We start from the raw sequence: 20623 nt of genomic DNA on the forward strand, positions 1-20623 counted from the left end.
GAAACAACAAGGTTTTATAAGAGGGGACCACAGGCTACTTGTTTATCAAATAAATCCTTATATCAACCACATGAAAGTAAAAACTCAGTTTGTATAAACAGGGTCTGACTATGAACTGTGGATATGTTCCAGGATCTCCAGATTTTGCAATATTGTTCAGTCCAAAACATTTGCAGAGTGTCGTGTGTCTGCTGGATCCCAACCAACTACTGGAAAACTCTTATTTTCAGGAATGTCTGAGTGGGGTGGGAAGGGCTTTTACATACATGTAAGAACGAAATACGCCTACCACACTATCCTTTACTTAAGTAACACTTTAAAAGATATTTTTTAACTGTGCATGGTGTTATTATGTACACAGGTATAATTTGTATGATTCTGCATGTATTTATAGCTGTTATTTAACAGATAAAGCACTAAGAAAGCTTTTTTACAACAGGGCATATTATACAAAAAGTACTTATACTGTAATACCGCCCTTAATAAAAGTTTCCTGTCTGTAAGATGGTAAGAACATTTACTCAAGCACTGTACTTAAATACAGTTTTGAGGTATTTGTATTTCACTAGTTTGTTTGCATTTTATGTTGCTTTTGCTTTTGCTAGACTACAGTTATTTTACAGCTGCGATTATAAGTTACTTTTTGCACATTTAGATTCTCTAATAAGCTCTCTAAAATCTAATGAGCTAGTCAGCTCCACTTTTACTGACTGGTGTTTTAGTTCCACAGGTGTGTACAGGAAAAAGATCTTTGACCCTTATTTCCTTATTTATTACTGCACATTTGCCATAATTTTCACATTTGAGAATTGTTCTTTTGCTTTTGAACTCCAAATAACATTTAGAGCACGTAGTTCTTTTCAAAAAAATGAAATGTTACATCTACATTAAGTGGAGTACTTTGGAAGCAAATATTTGCAATTGGGTTTGTGTACTTTTACCACCACCTTATGGCATTATTGTTATTAATGGATCATCATATTTTATATATCTTAAATCTAAATGTTTGAGTTACAACTAAAGTAATAAACAGGCTAATTTCTTTGCTAAAGAATTTCTCATTATTGGAACTGTTACCCTTTTTAATTAATCATTTCATCCCGCTGCCATGTTGACTGACACGCACTGAATCTGTTTTATCGCCAGTGCGCACGACGCGCTCCTACAAAAAAAACAGAGGTTTCCTGTGGCGTGCGTCAAACTGTCTCTCTCCCCATAATTTATACCGTTAAAAGTTTAAGGTGGTATGGATCTGGTTAGTGATGTAAGAGGGGTGTAATGGCACAGCCCTCATCCTCCACCAATGGAAATATGTGAAGAGCCCGACACCCATTTCGGAGGATCTTGCTATAAAACCGGTCTTATAGTTTTGGGTACTCCTTATTTGATGTAAGCTCAGAGCAACTAACAAACACTGCTGCTTTTTGGACACATTTTTTGTTGAATATCCAATAAGGTAAGTAATTAGTCCGACCTATTACTTATTACTTATATAATTTAAACTGGAGAATAGAACAGGCTGAATAAATTAGGATGTTGCGAGTGCAGGACAGTGTTCAAGGAACCAAAAAGCTCAATTTAGGATATGCACAAAAAGTCTAAATCTGTGATATTATGATAATAAGTGAGATGAGAAAGTTTGTACATCAGCATAATAAAGGAACATTTTTGAACATATAAATATTATTATTTTTAATATTTCACTAAAAATTAAAAAACACTCACAAGGAAACACCTGAAGTAAAAATAACAAGAGTACAGATATATTGATATGCAAATATACTTAAAGTAATTATTATACTATAGTATACATTTTTTTGATGTTTTCTAGGCTGTTATTGGATTATAATATAAGGTGTAACAAAACGTTTTAATGTAGCTGCTTATATGGGGCCTAAATGTAACAATTTTATGCAGTGCTGCATCCACATTTTATAATGTGGTCAAAAGGTTCAGTCAAATTAATGTAGTGGTGTAAAAAGTACAATACAATATTTTAATAAAAGAGAATAATGTTATGAAATGATATAATCAAGGAAGGCACACCTCGAGGTTGAACTTCATAAGTAATTGAATAAATATGGTATTAAATGATTCCTTTTACTGTTGTATTATCCTCATCAGTTTCAGGATGGAGAACAAATCTTACTTGGTCAAGATGAACGGGAATGGAGTGCACACTAAAAAGCCTACAGTCAATGCTATAGGCCTAAATGGGACCGGAGTCAATGGCAATGGAGTAAATGGCAATGGCTTCCACCACCTCAGTTTGTTTCCAGCCAAAGCCAAGAGCCGTAGGCAGAGATGGGACGTAAAGCCCTCAGAGATGGCAAACAACACACTCAATCCCATCAGGGCCATAGTGGATGGCATGAAGCTGACCCCAAACCCAGAGAAACCTATGATTGCACTTTCCATAGGTGAGAGGCTCCCTGAAGGATGCAGCTGGTGGTGTAAATACATTTGAAGATGGCAATTTGTACTTTCGAACCGCAATCCACAATGTTACATTAATATTTATTAATTTTCCATTAACTAGACAACCGACAATAATACCATCTACAGTTGGGTGCAAAAAGTTTTTAGCCCCGTCTTTTGAAAACAGAGAGAGAAACAAAGAATTTTCTCATCAACATATAATTTAATGTACATTGAGTTGGTACAAATGCAAAACACTGCTGCTACAAATGTTCCGCCATCAACAGAAGTAACAAAAATGGTCAAGAAGTACATAAAAAGTTATAGTAAAACAATAAAAAGGAAATTTTTAATTTTTTATATAATAAATGCAAATGTTTGGATCCCCCTTGATAAACTAATTTAAAATTGGACTTTAATTTCTGATGAAGGAACATTTGTACAAACTCTGCATTAAATAATATTGGGATGAAAAAAAAATCTTTGTTTTACTATTTTGCCATTTCAAAATAATTAGATAAAAACTTTTTCACCAAACTCAGATTTTCCAATTGCTTTCTAAATGAAATGAATTATATAATAGTACTGGTTGTATGCAGTATTTGAACTTAGCTGAATGTAAACATATTACAACACCTCTGCCAGCTTTTGATCATCCACAGATGTACAGTTTCTTACATAACTCTGCGCTTTAGATTTTATGACTTATGTTTGTCATGCCCACAGGAATTTTGACTTTTTTAAATTTGTTAAAAAAAATTTTTCTGCCACATCTACTCCCCAGGAGACCCCACTGTGTTTGGAAACCTGCCCACAGATGAAGCGGTGCTCCAGGCCATGAAAGTTGCCATAGACTCTCAAAAATACAACGGCTACGCTCCTTCCGTTGGTGAGTCACAACTAACAACAACAACTTTTAGGTAGTAGAGAAAGGAGAGATATGTGGTGCAGTAGATTTGATGCAGTGTAATGGGCTTTATCTTCATCTTCAACTTGAATTGAGTGTCCAACGTTCACCTGAATCTTACTTTGCTTGCGCATGTACAGTGGAAATATTAAGTATTGGAGTATTAGTTTTTTTAACTATCTGTGGGTCTAACACTGTAAATTTGTGTCCACTCCCAGGTTATCTGAAGAGCCGACAGGCAGTGGCCAACTTCTACAGCTGCCCTGAAGCTCCAATAGCTGCAGAGGTTCTTACTTCTCATTTACCTTACATCGTTGCCGACACACTTCTTTATTTATATTCTTCAAATTTACAATATAGAAAACCTTTGTAACCACTTTGTAAGAAAATGACAATTACATGCAGCATCATCACGATAAATAAGCATATAATGGGGTAACACACTGTAGTCATATGGTGGAATGGATACAGACATCTGTGGTTTTGGTTTGTCCTTCCAGGATGTGATCTTGACCAGTGGCTGCAGTCAGGCCATTGAACTGGCTATCAGTGTCCTGTGTAACCCTGGGGACAATATTCTGGTCCCATGCCCAGGCTTCTCCTTATATAAGACTCTGGCTGTCTCCATGGGCATCAAGGTTAAACTCTACAACCTGCTGGTAAGTGGAGGTGGGTGGTTGTGGGGGGGTAGGACAGACAAAGGTAGGACAGTAGAATGGAACAAGAAGGAAAATACTACTCTGGCAATATTGGTGTCTGTTGATATCATAGTTCTGTGTGTGCTTGGCACCAAAATGGCACATGCCATCTCCTACTACGACACCAAATTGGTGGCCAGTTTCACATTATTTTTCCCCTCACAGTCAACACTGGATTGAAGGTGTGCAAACATTACAGTTTGGTTGGTGGTTGGGTGCAAAGACATTACACTTCTGTTATAGCGTTAGATGCTAAAGAAACTAAGGAAAAGTTAGCTGTTGTTAATTGTTTTTTGTTTTGTTTTGTTTAATTTCACTGATTCGTGACGTGAATTGTGTCATGTGAATTGTTACAGCTAAGCAAAATTATATTTGAACTCCAGTCTCCTGCAGAAGGGTCCTCTGATCCTCTGATCTGACCCATCTACCACCACAACCTTCTTGTTTCTGTGTCTAAATAGCAGGTGACACTGCGATGTTCTCTACAGCTGCTACATGTTGCCCCCCAATAATATGTTTATGTTTGTCATTTCTACCCAGCTTGTAGGAATCACCTACCCTGGGTCTTCCACAGGAAACAGGTTTCTGGTACCCAGAAAAAGTCCCTGTAGTGGAAACAGGCTTTAATATTATTTTCTAAGTTTTCTTTTTAACAAAGAATTGGTCTACAGGGCACAGACTTAAAGAACTGAAAGTATAGTTTTAAAATATAAAAACAATTACAAAAAAGACCAAAAAATACTCATAAAATGAGAGTGGAGGACAGATATACTGCAAGAGGAGTGGAAGCGTTTGTACTATCTGTGCCCAGGCCCCTTTTACCTCCCTTGTAAACGCTAACACCTCAACACATATGAGGTGTCTGACTCATGTTTACAGCAGTAACTTTGTCTTAACATCGTCAGACTGGATTTTTAAGCTCAATATACTGTAGGTGCCTGGGACTAACATTTGAGTTTGATTTGCAGCCAGAGAAGTTATGGGAGATCGACTTGCAGCAAATGGAGAGCCTGATTGATGAGAAGACATCCTGTGTGATTGTTACCAATCCATCCAACCCATGTGGCTCTGTCTTCAGCAAGGAACACATACAGAAGATCCTCAAAGGTTAGTTGCTGCACTGCAGCACTCTGGTTATACGTGAGCTTGTAACTGGCATCACATCTGAAGTCAGAAGCAAACAGATCTCACCCCACTGAAATAACCTTTGTTTTCTCAGTTGCCTCCAGACACTGCGTTCCAATACTGGCAGATGAAATCTACAGTGATATGGTGAGTATAGCTGCAACACAAGTCACATCTCAGTGCAGGTTGGAAGGTGGGGCTTGGCCCTGTGTAACACCAGCATGGCACATTTTTCACCGCAGTGGCAGCAGAGGTTGCGTTTCATTTGATGGTATTAGCCCTGGCTCTGGAGGGCGAGGGTACAACCGCACATCAGCACATGGGGGGATTAAGGGGCCGTGTGCTGTGAATGAGACCTGGATGCAAGTCCATTTCATTTTAGGAAAGTCAATCAAAAACCCTGGCCTTGATGTCAGCCTTGAAAAGTTTGGACTGGTTGAAGGTCATGCAAACATGTACACAGATATACAAACAGAGGGCAGGATAGATGTGCAGCTCAATAAAAAAAGTAGAGATAAGGTTTGAGTTTGTCTTGACCAGTGGTCTAGTATTTTTCCACTTAGCTGCCATTCTAATGAGGTGATAGGTACAAAAGATGAGATTTTTTTGAGGCAGCTGCCTTCCCTTGACTGTCTGTAGGTCTGCCTCTGCTACAAGGCAGCATAATATAGTTTAAAGCATCAGGCTTAAAGCCTCCGGCAGCTTCTGTTGAGGTAATGATGAGAAGGTGTGGCCTCTTTCAGTTCACACTAGAGAGGAAGCATGAAAGTACAGGGAGGATGTTGTACTGATAGAGAATGTGAGGTTGATGTTATGCTGTGTTGAATTATTGTTGCATACCCTGATCATAATGCACATTTAGCAGGTATAAATGTTGTTTCATCATCAGAAGTAACATAAATGTTCTTTTAAAAAAGATGAAATAATATAAAATAATAAAATGACAATGGTGCAAGAGTTTGTATCCCCCTTGATAGATTAATAAAAAAAAAATATTTCAATACATGAATATGCATTAAATATTTTCTTGATGAAAATATTCTTTGTTTTAGCCTTTTCAAAATAAACTTTTGCACCCATATGTAAATGTTTGCATCTGTGCTTTCTCAATTTGTTGTAGGAGATGTTGTGAGTGGAAACATTTATAGTCGGGGTTGTTGGGTACATTTACCCCCCTATTCCCTCCTCCCACACTCCACTTCATCACCACCATCTGACCATTTGAGCTTGAATGCAAGCAGACCACAATGACTATGCACTTTCTGGGGTCTGCATGTGTTTGCAGTTAATGCAGCTGTCGGTTTTGAAGCCACAGAAATGGTGGAGAAATGAGAGGGCTGGGAGAAAGCTGGGTTTGGGGATGTAGTGGTGGGGGCCTTGTGTTTATTAGTATGTAGAGAGCCCAGGATGTCTGTGAACTGTACCAGTCAAGCGGGGCCCATGTCTGTGGGCCGCTATCCCCCCGTCTAAACTCTTAGCAGTAAATTCAGTTTTTTAACACACACTGCACAGCTCCTTTGTGCAGATGTATACATATGAGCTGTAAAGTAATTAACATAATAACCTTAAAGAATCAAGTTTTTCAAACACTTGTATAAGTTCTTAGCTAATGCACATTGAATTAAAGTACTCCATTAACGTTGTTTGTTTATTTCATGTTTTAATCTTACTCTGACATAATCGTATTTCAGAGAAGGGGAAGTGCAAGGGAGTCCAAAACTGCTTTAAATTGCCAAGTTTTTTCATGTCATTTTGAGGCACATTTCAAACATCAAAATTAAACGTTGCTGTTATATCATTTATAGCAATCGGGCCAATTGGATGCAGGGCCGCTCCCAGCTCAGCCTCCAAGATATCGAATGGCTTTAATGAGAGACAGCTTTCTGTGGATGGAGAACAGCTGTTTCTGTACCATCAGCCCCCTCCACTCTGTACTCTTCTTACGCTTTTCTTCTTTTCTCTTCTTAGGCTTCCCTAGGTTTCACTAAACAAAATGTTATATAATTAAATAAAAGCCAAATTGATATCTGTGCTTTTAAAAAATGATTATACTTTCATTACATTTTTTCATGAGACCTGTTTAGCAGATAAGGAGGCAGACAATTTCTTCTGGAGTTGGTAGAAAACAGACCTAAAAGAGATGCCTGCAAACAATTGATGCGTCTTTGAAGAGGCCATATTATGCATAAATTAAGTATTTTATTTAGGGGGTCTTTTGTAATAAGGTTATCTGTTCTTCTTAAAAAAAAATCTTAGAACTATTTTTTCTGCAACAGCTCTTCTTGTCAACTCAGCGAAATGATTAGTTTCTGCTCCCTGTAAACAAACACCTAACTTTACAGAATACAGCAGGTCATGAAAATCACTAAATGCTCTCTTTAACTGCTTAAAGTTATTTGATATTTGATATTTATATTCACAAGACAGCTGGAAAGCTTAACTTTACGTTGCCAATTGGAGTGGCTTTAATATTAATTCAAATGTCCTTTCTTCAAATATAAGTTCAACCTGAGCTCAATAAAACTGCAGTGGCATCAGGCAAATATCTTCCCACATTGTCACACATGACCATCAAGGATTTTTCAATGTAAACAGGTTTAATTTTTTTCCTGCTCCTGTCTTTAGGTTTTCCCAGGATGTGATTGTCCTTCCATGGCATCGCTCAGCAGTGACGTTCCCATCCTTTCCTGTGGTGGCTTGGCCAAACGCTGGCTGGTCCCTGGTTGGAGAATGGGCTGGATCCTCATCCATGACAGAAATGAAATATTTGGATCCCAGGTACTGTGTTATTTCTTGTATTCTTAAATTAAAACCCACAAAAAACGTTACGCAACTGTTATTTGTACCTGACTGATACTGATACTGATACTGATCTTCAGATCAGACAGGGTCTGGTGAAATTGAGCCAACGTATTCTGGGAGCCTGCACCATTGTCCAGGGTGCACTGGAGAGCATCCTCAATAACACACCTCAAAGCTTCTACAACAACACCATCAGCTTCCTGAAGGTAAACAGATGAATCTTCTGACCATCTCCAAATATTTACTGGGATGTACATTTTATTTATATTTAAAATTATATCACTATCTTTAAAATTATGTCTGGTTGGGATTTGTGGCTTGTTTACCTGCATATGTTTTGTTCTGTTTCACTAAAAATTTCCAATGTGATGGAGAAGGTGGAAGAAAAAAAACACTATATGACTAAATGTAATCGACTTGCCAAAGCAATGTTATTTCGACCAATTGCCAACAATAAATTAATTAGAGCCATATAACTTTCTGTAAATTTCTACACTTGTTACCAAATGAGACTGATTGGATGGTTTAAATTTTTGATTTTTTTTTTCTGTCAGTCCAACTCAGAGATTTGTTTCAATGAGCTGTCCATTGTCCCTGGCCTGAATCCTGTAATGCCCTCAGGAGCCATGTACCTCATGGTCAGTACTATCAGTGTGTGTGGTTTATTTTGAACATAAACAAATGCACATTTGATCCCATCTATCAATATATTTGAATGCATTTGTCACTGGATTTTTAAATAAATGTGACATTTGAATGGAAATTGAATCTTTTTTTGTGTGTGCACCTTTTTCCAGGTGGGGATTGAAATGAATCACTTTCCAGATTTCGAGAACGATGTGGACTTTACTGAACGGCTGGTGACTGAGCAGTCTGTGTTCTGTCTGCCTGCCTCTGTAAGACACCACCTCTTTTCCTCTCATGGCTCGTCATTCATGGCTGCATCTTCCTGTGCAAAGTTGCAAAACATGCAATCACTGTAATGCCTAAGTGTATCCATGTTCTAATGTTTCCCAGGCATTTGAATATCCAAACTATTTCCGCATTGTGGTGACGGTGCCGGAGGAGATGATGGTGGAGGCTTGTGGTCGAATCGGGGAGTTTTGTCAGCGCCACTACCGGCCCCGCAGCAGTGACAGCAATGACTTGGACCAGTGATGGAGCAGAGCTGACAGTGTTGAAGAAGATAAAGGACCTGTCCTCGAGTCACATATACAGAGCTGGAATCAGCTTTGAAATTTTCCACCATATAAGTAAGTTAGAGATAAAGCAATCTGATACCAACACTGCAATAATACTCTCATGACTGTGACACCATATCTGATGGTCCGATGGCTGATGGTGTAATTTTTGATGAAAACTATACGAAATGAACATTTCCTAATATTTATATTTTATACAGGAAACTTATTTTACTTATTTTTGTGTATTTGTATAGTATAATTTGTGTAACATTTTGTGTGTAATGTAACACGTTTGATTATAGACTGCACAAAATAGCCGGCTCCTTTGCTACGACATTTTGATACTTTTTGCCTGTTCTTTATTCCTGCAGGTAAAGAGTATTTGAAGTCATTTTTATTAACATGATGTATTGATAATCTGCATTATTTGCTTATGCTATAGAAAATGTACACAATGTAATGTCTTGGACTGCACAGGCATGCTCCTTATCACAGCTGTCTCTGTTTATTATTTGTTGTGTTAATTATGTGTCTTATTGAATCAATTATAAATGTATTTTACAGACAATTTATAATTTTGTTTTGTTTTGATTTATGTAAGAAAGACAATTGAGTTGTTACCTACACATTTAGCTTTCGAAGAGTAAAACTGAATATTGAATAACGTTAGATAATGTGTACAATTGGGTTAGACCTTAAACATAATATCAAAAAATGTTTCTTTAAACATCGAACCATGACAATGGTTTCATAGCCCCAAATAATTTTGATACATTTTCTTCAGCGGGTTATACAGTTTTACAGTGCAACCTATGATGCTGTCCATCTTTAAACACATGATTTATTTTCTTCTGCTTTTTGCAGAGTATTTAATTCCTCCACACTTAAACGTTACAGTATAACACAAGCCTAATCACAAACTGTACAATGTCAATGCACTTAGACAACAAATTGTATTTTTGGGGGGCAGAAAGTTAATTCAAGCAAAGTTACAATATTACCTGTATTACAAGGACATTTTGCACAGATGTTCATATTCCCTAAAGCCCAGATACTTAACAGCTGCTATTGAGTACGTGGTTACATAAGTATTACACAAATATTGCAAGTAGATATCTGCAATCAATAATTGTACACCTCCTTAACATTTCTGTAACATACCATACAGTTGATGTTAGCGGATTAGTAGATTGGTGTTCGGTGGAGCTTCCTCAGAAGCAAACACAATAACTTTAGCAGTCTTGTATAACCTTAATTGGCCAAAATGCTATTCCCATTGGTCTCAGATATGCTTTGTTTGCAAGACTAAGTATAATATACTAGCACATAGCTGTTGTTATGCTACAATATGTCGTTATGATGTTCAATGCTGACATTAGTATTTACTTCGAAGCATTAAGGCCTCTGTGTCTGAGTACAAAGCCTCTGGTTTGGCTAAAGACTGACAGTTATATAACATCATGGTTAAAATTCCTTGAGACCCCTAGTATTACAGCCTGAAGATAAATCAATTTCTCCAGTATCTGTAACTACTTATCCTGTGTAGGGTCACGGGGTGCTGTAGCGTATCCAAGCTATCATAGCCAGGCTACACTCTGGACAGGTCACCAGCCACCTTTCTATAAATGTCACATTTATAAATAAAATATTTAAATAATAAACAATAATAAGAAACACATCCCCTAAATCAAATATTACAAGAATGTATTTAAAGTTTGTCTTGAAACATCTGAACTCCAGATGTTATGGAACTCTGACACAGGTTTTGTTTACTGTAATCTTCTCTTCTTATTCATGCTAGATATAAAAAAATGTTCTTGAACCTATCCTGTCTAGCTGGGATCAGGCCACATAGAGGACAGATGGATATATGGATGTCTGCAATGATTAAGAAAAAGAACAGTTTCAGTGTTTTAAATTGAAAAAGTATGGACACCAGGGTAAAAGAAAGAGCTGTGGAACCCTATTCCCACATATTTTTGGTTATTTGGTTACTGTACTTTTTGATAAAGCGCCTCCCCAAAAGACTTCTAACTGGTTGCCACATTAATGCTCCAAGTCATTTCATTTAATTTAGCTGTCCATATTCTCATACATATTTTCATCAACTTTATTACCACAAACCAAATGACATACAATGAATTTTAGGTTTTTGGGTCCTGGGGGAGTTTGTTGCTTCACATTCAACACTGAATTGAACATTCTCACACGAGAATAAAGCGTAGCAACCAAACCATAGCTGTGCATCTTTTTCTCTTCAAATTGATAGATAGATAGATAGATAGTTTACTTTATTCATCCCAACAAGAAATTTACAAATTTCAGCAATTTAGATATCAATTAAACAGCTGTATTCATGTATTTGCTACATTGTAAAATCAATAGGACCTAGAAATTTAATAAATATTAACTTTGTGTGTCTGTACACAAAAATAAAAAAAAGGTTAGGGCCACAGTGAGCTAAACCTTTGACCGCTGAGAAACAAAAACGAATGAGTTAATCCTAGCACCTAACCAGATGATTGAGACATTTCCTCAAGCCACTCCTTAGATAAAGCATTCAAAAGAATGGAAGGCATGACCTTCATCTTTGAACCCCCGAAATCGAGTCTTGAGTCCTGTTGGATGTTTGTGTTAATCATGCAGAAATTCTTTGAAGGCATTACAACCTAGAAAGAATACACCAGATGCAGTGTTTGCTTTGAGGATGCTAATGGAGAAGTACATGATTTGCTGTGGTGAACCCTGAAAGGGAGCTGCCAAAAGGAAAAGAAGAATACCGCATTATTGCATTCACAAGAACTAGATTGGTGAAAGGAACAGATGAAAAGTCAAAATAACTTTGACCTTTGACCTTTGACCCACAACATCGAATCAGTTTTTTCTTGCTTTGGATTGTCATGCCAAGTTTGAAGAAATTACCATATTGCATTCTCTGAGGTATCACATTCACAAGAAGAGTAGTCCACTGAAAAATAAAATAACTATTAGGTGTGACCAAAATAGGGGATTTGATAGTTTTTTTAGAAAGTCTTTAACTAGTTTTGAATCACTTATTGATTTTGCCTTCAGATGTGGACCAGGAAGGTAGAGTGGTCATCCACCAATGCCACAGTTGTTGGTTTAATCCCCAGCTCCTGCAGTCATATGTCAAAGTGTCCTTGAGCAAGACACTGAACCCCAACTTATGGTTGATGAGAAAAATTCATTATTGTTAACAGCAGCAGTGAAATCTTGGTGCTGCTGTGGCATTTTTAATCATTTTTTTTGGGGGGGGGGGGATTTTGGATTAGTTTTGTCTATCAGAGTTTAAAGACTGGGTCTTTGTGTATGTCTTGCTGACAGACTGTAAGGTTCAACTTCCGGTCCAGCATGTGCAAGTCCAAGTCATGTGACACGAGTCTCCAAATCTGGTTCCAACGCCTACTAAATACATCAACAGGTAGACTTCCACAGACTGGCCAATCACAAGTGGCCTTAAAGATACAGGAGCTGACACAAATAATTTCACTCACTAGAGTAGATAAATCGTTCCCTAAAGAGCTATAATAAAATAAACAAGCAATTTTGAATTTAAAACCATAACATTTTATTTTAGTAGCACCTGAATAAAGTATAAGCCCTACAATTATGCATACTATGACCTCTTTAAGGCCACCATACTTCTGGCAAGAAGACAGAGTTTGAGAAAAATCCTAAAATAACAAACTATAATCTATCATCCAATGAATGGTCACTGTGTAGAGATATTGAATACAGTTGCTACAGTGCAAAACTTGAATAGACCAAATATTTGATATATATTTAATTATATTTTAGGCTAGTAAGTCTGTCACTGGATACAATAAAGCATATTCTTCTTCTTACACATGTACAGCAGCTGTAGTCACACAATCTAGACAATATCAAACATGTAAGACAATATCACCATCTAATGTTGAAATGAACAAATTACAGCAAATTTGTGTGTGTGTTCTCAGAAGAGTGACCTTTGCAACATATGCTTCTCCTCACTTACTGAGTATACACATAAATATAGTACTTCATGGTTGTGAAGTACCTGTGCATTGTCCAATAATTAACCACTGGACTGATAAGGCAGAGGGGGAGAGAGAAAGAAATAGTGAGAAGGGAAGAAAAAGGAGAACACATGATAGAGCGAAGCAAAGTCAGCATAGAAAAAGGAAGGACATTGACTCAGCAACTTCAGTTTGAGAGGAAAAAGAGGAAGCTCTGACAGAGTACAAGTCTGTATCAAGCTCCTCACTTTTAGTTTTTATCTGCCTGCTTTTGAATATACTCTATGGATGATTCACAGGTGGCCAGGACAATACAACTGAATGACGGGACCCACATGCCAGTTTTGGGTCTAGGGACATGGAAGGTAGCCTCAATACTCATTCTTACATTATTAAATTGTTTTCTTGTATGATGTTTGCAGGAGCAATATTCTAAAAAAGCATAAGTATTTACTGAATGAAATCTGCCTAAAGAGGCATTTGAAAATACTTAATAATTAACCCATGTTATCACATACAGTATATATCCTACTCCAGGTCAAATGGCCAGAGACTATAAGAAACAGCCCATAAAACCACAGTTTGATTAATAGTTTCTGAAATTAGCCCATTTTTCTGTCTTGCAGAGTTAGAGAGGTCTGATTTTCTGTTTATGAATTTCTAAACTTCACTGGTGCTAATCCATTGAAACAAACGTAAATTCTTTGGATAACACAGAGTTTTAGCACGTAACTTCACTTGAAATCAAAATATATTAATTTTACGTTTATGTAATGGGATTAAAACAAACTGGTTACAATGATTTAACTGTGTTGTGTTTTTGGATGATGTGCATATGTTTCTATGCTATTTATTGCACGTCGTTACGTGGCGTTCGATTGCTTTTGTGCTGTGTCAGCAATTTCACTGCAGGGATATTAAAGCTGAACTTTTCAAGTAGTTAATCTTGATATTATTGCAATAGTCCAACATGTCTCTGAAGCAATTGATACATTTTCTTGGCACAAGTTCTGTCTACAAGCACCTCTAAAGTCTCTAAAGGAAGATCATAAAGAGAAGCTTCTAAACTGTTGTATTTGTTGCAGCCCTCCCCTCTGCCCCACGCGTCAGTCCAGGGCGCAGTAGAGACGGCAATTGCTGCTGGCTACCGCCACATAGACACCGCCTACAGCTACAACAATGAGGTTGATGTTGGGAAGGCTCTGTGCTCCAAGATGAAGCAAGGCATCATCAAACGCCAGGATATGTTTATTGTCAGTAAGGTGGGTGCTGAAGAGAACTGGTGTTACAGCAGATGCAACACTGGAGGGGACTTACATCTTACTGACTTTAAACATTTTATACACTAAGTAAGAAACAGCTGCCTGTGGAAAAGTACTAGGTTCTTTGTTTATTTTTGATTTATTCAAATAATCTGCTAGTTAATCAATTATCCATAATATATTATATTATTATATTATATTATATATGCTGCCCCACACACTAAACTGTACATGGTATTTTATTTTGCGATTTATGTATTTGCAGCTGTGGTGTACCCATTATTCCCCAGATGACATCCCTGTGTGCCTGAACAAGTCCATGAAGGATTTGCAGCTGGACTACCTGGATCTTTACCTTGTGCATTTCCCTGTTGGCCTACAGGTTGAGCATAACATCCAATCTAAATAAATGTGCTGTTAAATGTGAATTGTATAGTATGGACTAGGTACGTATAGACTAGATGAGAGTGGGCCAGACATTATGTCCGAATGAGCTTGACCCCTGACTTTTGACCACCAAAACCATTTTATCCTTGAGTCCAAATGAACAAGTGTCTTTAGAAAGAGTCGACAACACAGGCTGTATGAAGGCCAGAGAAACAAAACAATAAGCTAAAAGCTGAGAGACACCTGTTCAAAAACACCCCTACATATTTGTTGCTAAGTAGAGATGTAATATCTTTGTTCACAAGCATTTGTTTAACTATTCCGTTTATATTTGTCCATAGAAAATAGGTGATGAGCTTTTCCCAAGGAAAGATGGCAAGATACTGACCTCTGATGTTGATTATGTGGATGTATGGAGGGTAAGAACACATGGACTTCGTGTTTGTCTTCCTGCTTATCAAATGTACATTATATCATTATATATATACACATTAGCCTGACATTAAAAAATTATTTAAAAAAATAATTCTAAAAAGAAATAACAATAATAAAAATAAAATCCAAAATATATAATAAAACATTACTGTATAGTGGTATCTGGGAAATTCAAATTACACAAATGTACACAGATATTGTATAAATTCACCTAGAATAGGAAAAAGATACTAGAGTCACTTTCTCTGCCTGTTGTTGTCTGCAGGTGATGGAATCCCTGCAGGCTTCAGGGAAGGTGAAGAGCATTGGTGTGTCCAACTTTAACATCCTGCAGCTGGAGAGACTTCTCGCTCTGTGCAGAGTTCCCCCTGCTGTCAATCAGGTACATTTTTAGCTCATTTAATGACATGAGCAGGAAAAATTCTGGATTTTCTAAATAGTTTTTTCCTTATATGGTCATAGTTCTTCAAAAATCTTATTTTTTGTAAACAGTGAGTTTTTGTTTTACCTGTTTTAAACACCAGAAAGCAGATAAAGAACTTGCTATAATGGATAGTTGAATCTATTTGCCTGCAAGGCTGAAATGTAGTTGCACCAACAAGAATAAAAGTAGAATCTATCGCAATAATTTATTATATGAAATTCTAGCTAAAAAGGGCTTGTTCTCCTTCATAGTATGAGACAATGACACTAAATGATAAATACGTAATATAATTAGATACAGTTTTATGTGTTGACTGTCTTGACTCAGAATAAACAAGACTTTGACGGAGGATTACAGGGCAAAAATAAAAGTTCATTTAGGGTCATCTCTCGTGAGGTTTGTGAGGCAACTAAAAGTGAAAATAAAAATGTGGAGATTTCAAAGAACAGGCAGGGGTTGGCAACAGGCAGTCATGTTATCTAGGGTAAAAGCAAAGAAGGCACAAAGACAAAGTCCACAAAAACAAGCAGGAGGTCAAAGACAGACAAACAAGCAGTCAAGAAAAACAGCTCAGCAGTGCTGAAAGGTTATGGCTGGTAAATCATGACAGAAAACCTGACAAGGTGGCCTGATATTTGTGCTGGGAAGTTTATTGGTAACAGGAAACAGGTGAGTAATGAATGGGGGAAGCATCAGGTGGCGTGACTGGAAAAGCCGCATTTGAAATAACAAGAGCATCTAAAACTACACATACAGACAGAGAAGTAAATGAGGGAGTGGACAGCTGGCATCATATAGAATTGGGTGGTATCTTGAAATATCATAGTAACATCTGAAAAGGTAATATTTAACTAGCAATTTATCAAAGACATCATGAAACATCACACAAGTGATCGACTGGTGTCACTTTTATGTCACTGCAATGAATATCACTAATAATGTAATGGTATCATACTCAGTGGCACATTCAACTTCATCAAGTTCAAAGTCATTGTTTGGTACTGAATTTATATTTTGAGATCTATCCATCCTGGAATCAAAAGTGGATGCCAAAAAATCTAAAGGGGACCTGATGCTTTCAATTTGCCCAATCAGCAGAGAACAGACAGATAAACATGTCAGGTAAACAGGCAACAACCATCTAATCACATTAAATGTGAAAAAACAATTGCTTCCCTTTGGAGGTAATTTAAGAGAAAACTTTTGCAGTATTTGTTGATACTATGGGGTTAATTGCCCCTTCTGCCTCCTCTCTGTTTCAATGTACGGCATGGACAAGTTGCCAGTCTATCACAGGGACACAGAGACTAGAGTTATGCATCCTGCTTCATGGTCCCATACTGACGCCAACAGTCAACAATTGCAACTCTTCCTCCCATCTAGATAATGTTTTGCCTGATATAAGCTGAGGTAATATAATGAAATGTATATAATGTCAGGAATAACTATTATCTATAACCTCGAGCTTAGTCATAGTCAAATACACAACACAGCATTATCATAGAATTATAAAAAGCCTCTCTTCCACCACAGAAACTACATACAGGCTATTCTTTATGTACAATGTTTTTGGTAAGAACTTCATGGAAGCACACTGCTGCAAGTTCAGTAACTCACCAAGCTCCCAGAGATGACCTTTTCTGTCTATCGTTCCTAGGTGGAGCTACATCCTTACCTGGTGCAGACAGAGATGATAGAGTTCTGCAAATCCAAAAACATTGCACTGACTGCTTACAGCCCTTTCGGTTCACCTGCAAGACCTCCAGAGCTGTAAGACACACAGCACTACACACTCCACTGATCACAATAAAGCAAGCACTCAGATGGTTTGGATGACATCAGCAAGGTTTGATCCAGCTCAGAGGTCATCTTCTGACTTTTAGAGTACACATTGTAGATCCAGTTTGTTTTAGTTCATACTTCACAGTTATCTCCCAGTATTAAAGATTGCTACCTGTCATCCTATATATAACTCTTTCTCACCATCGCATTACTTCAGAGAAATTAGACACTAAATTAACACTGAACGCAAAACCCAATGGGTAAATCAACACAGCAGAAGAGCCAAAAAAACCTGAAATTTCCAAACATCAGAGCAGAATTACTCATCCAAACGAGTTAGTGGAAGTAGCCAACAATTTGTTTTTTTACAAAATGTATAAAAACAACACAATAAGTGGCTGAGCAGTAGTACAGGCTGTAGTTTTCCATCTGCTTTTATTTCATTTATGTCATATACCAACCCCATTTATGCTACAGTATATAACTTTTCTTACTGTAACACTTTTTTAGATATGCTTTATAGCTTATCTTGATGTGCAGAGGTGACAGACACAGACTCTTCTAAACGTTTTGGATGGAGGCTCGTCCTTCTAACCAGAGAAAGTAAAACCCCCGGGTGGATTGATTTCTAGTCTCATGCTACAGTTAGTTTTATACTATACTAGTTTTATAAGTTGCATTTTGCAGCTTTTAATACATTAACTACATCATAATCAAATGGACAGAATGAATTGAATCAGTGCCAATATAACTGACATTAAATGTGTAGCTCCCTGGCAGGAAATCACAAACTCCACCCACCAATCAAGCGGCTGTTTACATACATGTCTGTCAAACTTTTATTCTAATCAGTTCATCCACAAGTGTAAATCGGTACCACATCTTATTAACTTCTCCCTAGGTGTGTTCCTGAGATATTAATCTACTTTAAAGAGAGTGGAACAAACTTGAGGTCACAGTGACATTGACCTTTGACTACTAAAATGTACCTAGCAGGCTGAGAAATGTCATTTAGCAGTTTTAATATGAAAGGTTATCGCGGCTGCCATCAGTCTGTGTCCGCAGTGATCCCCAAGTTGTGATTAGGTGGTTGTGATTGGTTTGGGATGAGTCGCTTTATCTAAAACCTAAATCCTGCACCTCCCTGCACATTGCTTTGGGTCATTTGTTTTTAGTTTATTATTTTATGTTTTATCGTGCAACCGAGCACTGCACTTAAAGCAACACTGTCTACAGATAATTCTCACCTCAAATTCTGCTTCTCAGGCCTGACCTTGAGTAAACTTTAAAACCTCGCAGTTGATCAAAGTATACACAGACGTGGATCCTAAGACATGCTCTATTCCTCGGGGCAAATTATTTCTTTAAATAAAATGTCTTAGATTCAGAGGAGACACAGATCCACATAAGCTCCTGGAGGACCCAGTCGTTGCAGATGTGGCCAAGAAGCATAGACGCAGCCCAGCACAGGTCAGTGAGACTGTCTGTATATCTATAGTATGTGTGCATTACTTTGTCAGTAACAATGGTATTCTCCCAGGTATTGCTGAGGTACCATGTGCAGCAGGGTATTGCAGTCATCCCTAAGAGTGACAAACCTCATCACATTCTTGAAAACACAAAGGTAAAAATGTCCCCACGTTCCCCATGTCTACAGTAATACAATGCTCATTCTGAGATTTTAGTGATTATGGTGTAGTGTGTGTGCATTTATTAGTCATGAAATAGTTTCCTAAATGCCTGTTCCTAAATCAGGATTTGTCAATAATCAGTCAGCACCACCATGTTCACTGTCTTGAGGCCATTTATGTATTTGGCACTGAACCTAAGTTTTGTGCAGTTCAACTTGGGACCTGATCAAGACACTAATTATTAGACAGATTTCAGTTCGTCTAGTTATAATTGTCATGGTAACCGATTAGGCAGTTTGTGGCAAAATTTCTCAAAAAACAAATTGCCTCATGGTGACACCAGTTGCAAGATCACCAAAGTCGTTAGGATTCATCATAGTGCTGGTTTTCATATTGCATTTAAAAGCTCACCTCCACCCCAGAATCGACCTGTTGGCTGGAGTCTAAAATCCTGTTGCCACCAGAAAGTTCCTTGTACTTTTCTTTTCTTGGAACTAAAGTTCTCTGAGGTGGAGGTTCCTTTGAGGTAATTGAAATTTGCAATTCCACAGCAGGGTCGAAGCTCTGGAAAGATTAAGAAAATTAGCTCACCAATGTATCAATAGTGGGTCTCTTGGTTTTATATATGTGCAGTGGATTTCTAAAAGAGGCTCAGTGGTAGAGCATTGGGTATGGATACAGAAGGCTGCGGGTTTAAATCCCACCCTACCAGGTGTGGCCCCGCCTAGCCACCAAGGGCGACCTTGGTGCAGGGCCCGATCCCGGACATAAAATGGGAGGGTAGTGGCAGGGCGGGCATCTGACATAGTATAACACTATGGCAGATAACACACTAACACAATTGTCTATGATTTTTTAAATCTAAAAGCAACCAAAATAATTCCCTGTGAAATGACCTTCTGGTTGGATATTGTTCAGATTTTTGACTTCAGTCTGACTGAAGAAGACATTCAAGCACTGAGAGGGCTGGACCGAGGGTGGAAGGCCTGCGTGCTTGAAGAGTAAGTCAACACACAGCTGTTGTAGTCTTCTAATCAATCAATCATTTAAACTTTATTTATATAGCACCTTTTGTTCATGTTAATGCAATTCAAAGGTGGACCTGCTGCATTTTCCACTGTCTGTTGTTCCATTTCTCAGAACTAAATCTCATCCGTACTACCCGTTTGTATAAGGCTGCCTGGAGAGTGGACACCATAAAGATCAAGACTCGGACCAACTACAGTTCATGCAGTCTACCCACCGTGTCCCATTGTTTAATTCATGTGGCTGAGAAGGATGAAATGTGAAGGTGAAATCAAATGTGGAGACAGGTGGCAAAAAGGAATCTAATGATTCTATGAGGGCATTCTCATGCTTGTTTCTATTTTTGCAGAAAACTGAGATGTTTACTTTTTCCAGTGAATAAAAAAATGTATGTTTGTTTACATAATCTACTGACAATTAATTTCAAATAAAAGTGTATCAGTGTGTTCAGGTAAGTATTGGCTAATCGACCATGAAAATATACCTGCATTCGTGTATAAATAAAAACAATTGACTTTTAGTA

The 20623-nt window shown here is 37.6% G+C and overlaps 2 protein-coding genes across 4 annotated transcripts; both read left to right on the top strand.

The window, feature by feature from the left end:
- Window positions 1-1297: 1297 nt before the first annotated feature.
- On the top strand, window positions 1298-9709 carry tat (tyrosine aminotransferase). Of its 2 annotated transcripts, XM_067502276.1 has the most exons (13): window positions 1298-1456; window positions 2125-2420; window positions 3203-3307; window positions 3544-3611; window positions 3826-3984; window positions 4564-4611; window positions 4992-5130; window positions 5243-5295; window positions 7774-7926; window positions 8028-8156; window positions 8505-8588; window positions 8748-8846; window positions 8968-9709. In XM_067502276.1, exons 2-13 carry the CDS (start codon window positions 2132-2134, stop codon window positions 9106-9108), a joined length of 1467 nt encoding a protein of 488 aa, XP_067358377.1. In that variant the 5' UTR covers window positions 1298-1456; window positions 2125-2131; the 3' UTR covers window positions 9109-9709. The 2 variants fall into 2 exon arrangements, with proteins under 2 accessions (XP_067358377.1, XP_067358378.1); XM_067502277.1 differs by lacking the exon at window positions 4564-4611.
- Window positions 9710-13195: 3486 nt separating this feature from the next.
- zgc:56622 (uncharacterized protein LOC326033 homolog) lies at window positions 13196-20620 on the top strand. 2 transcript variants are annotated; one of them, XM_067501730.1, is made up of 10 exons: window positions 13196-13518; window positions 14239-14415; window positions 14681-14797; window positions 15144-15221; window positions 15503-15619; window positions 17319-17431; window positions 18826-18913; window positions 18984-19067; window positions 19993-20075; window positions 20250-20620. In XM_067501730.1, the coding sequence occupies exons 1-10, from the start codon at window positions 13438-13440 to the stop codon at window positions 20272-20274; spliced, it is 963 nt and encodes a 320-aa protein (XP_067357831.1). In that variant the 5' UTR covers window positions 13196-13437; the 3' UTR covers window positions 20275-20620. The 2 variants fall into 2 exon arrangements, with proteins under 2 accessions (XP_067357831.1, XP_067357830.1); XM_067501729.1 differs by having other exon boundaries at window positions 13201-13518; window positions 20215-20620.
- The last annotated feature ends 3 nt before the right edge of the window (window positions 20621-20623 follow it).

Source organism: Channa argus, chromosome 4, assembly GCF_033026475.1.
Source record: "Channa argus isolate prfri chromosome 4, Channa argus male v1.0, whole genome shotgun sequence".
Classification (NCBI taxonomy): domain Eukaryota; kingdom Metazoa; phylum Chordata; class Actinopteri; order Anabantiformes; family Channidae; genus Channa; species Channa argus.

Excerpts from the sequence above, each read along its gene's own strand:
- zgc:56622 (XM_067501729.1), top strand. The coding sequence starts at position 13,438 with ATGGATGATTCACAGGTGGCCAGGACAATACAACTGAATGACGGGACC. Across the intron at positions 14,416-14,680 it reads ATATGTTTATTGTCAGTAAG|CTGTGGTGTACCCATTATTC; the intron begins GTGGGTGCTGAA and ends ATGTATTTGCAG. Across the intron at positions 20,076-20,214 it reads AAGGCCTGCGTGCTTGAAGA|AACTAAATCTCATCCGTACT; the intron begins GTAAGTCAACAC and ends TCCATTTCTCAG.
- tat (XM_067502276.1), top strand. The coding sequence starts at position 2,132 with ATGGAGAACAAATCTTACTTGGTCAAGATGAACGGGAATGGAGTGCAC. Across the intron at positions 7,927-8,027 it reads ATGAAATATTTGGATCCCAG|ATCAGACAGGGTCTGGTGAA; the intron begins GTACTGTGTTAT and ends ACTGATCTTCAG. Across the intron at positions 8,589-8,747 it reads CAGGAGCCATGTACCTCATG|GTGGGGATTGAAATGAATCA; the intron begins GTCAGTACTATC and ends ACCTTTTTCCAG.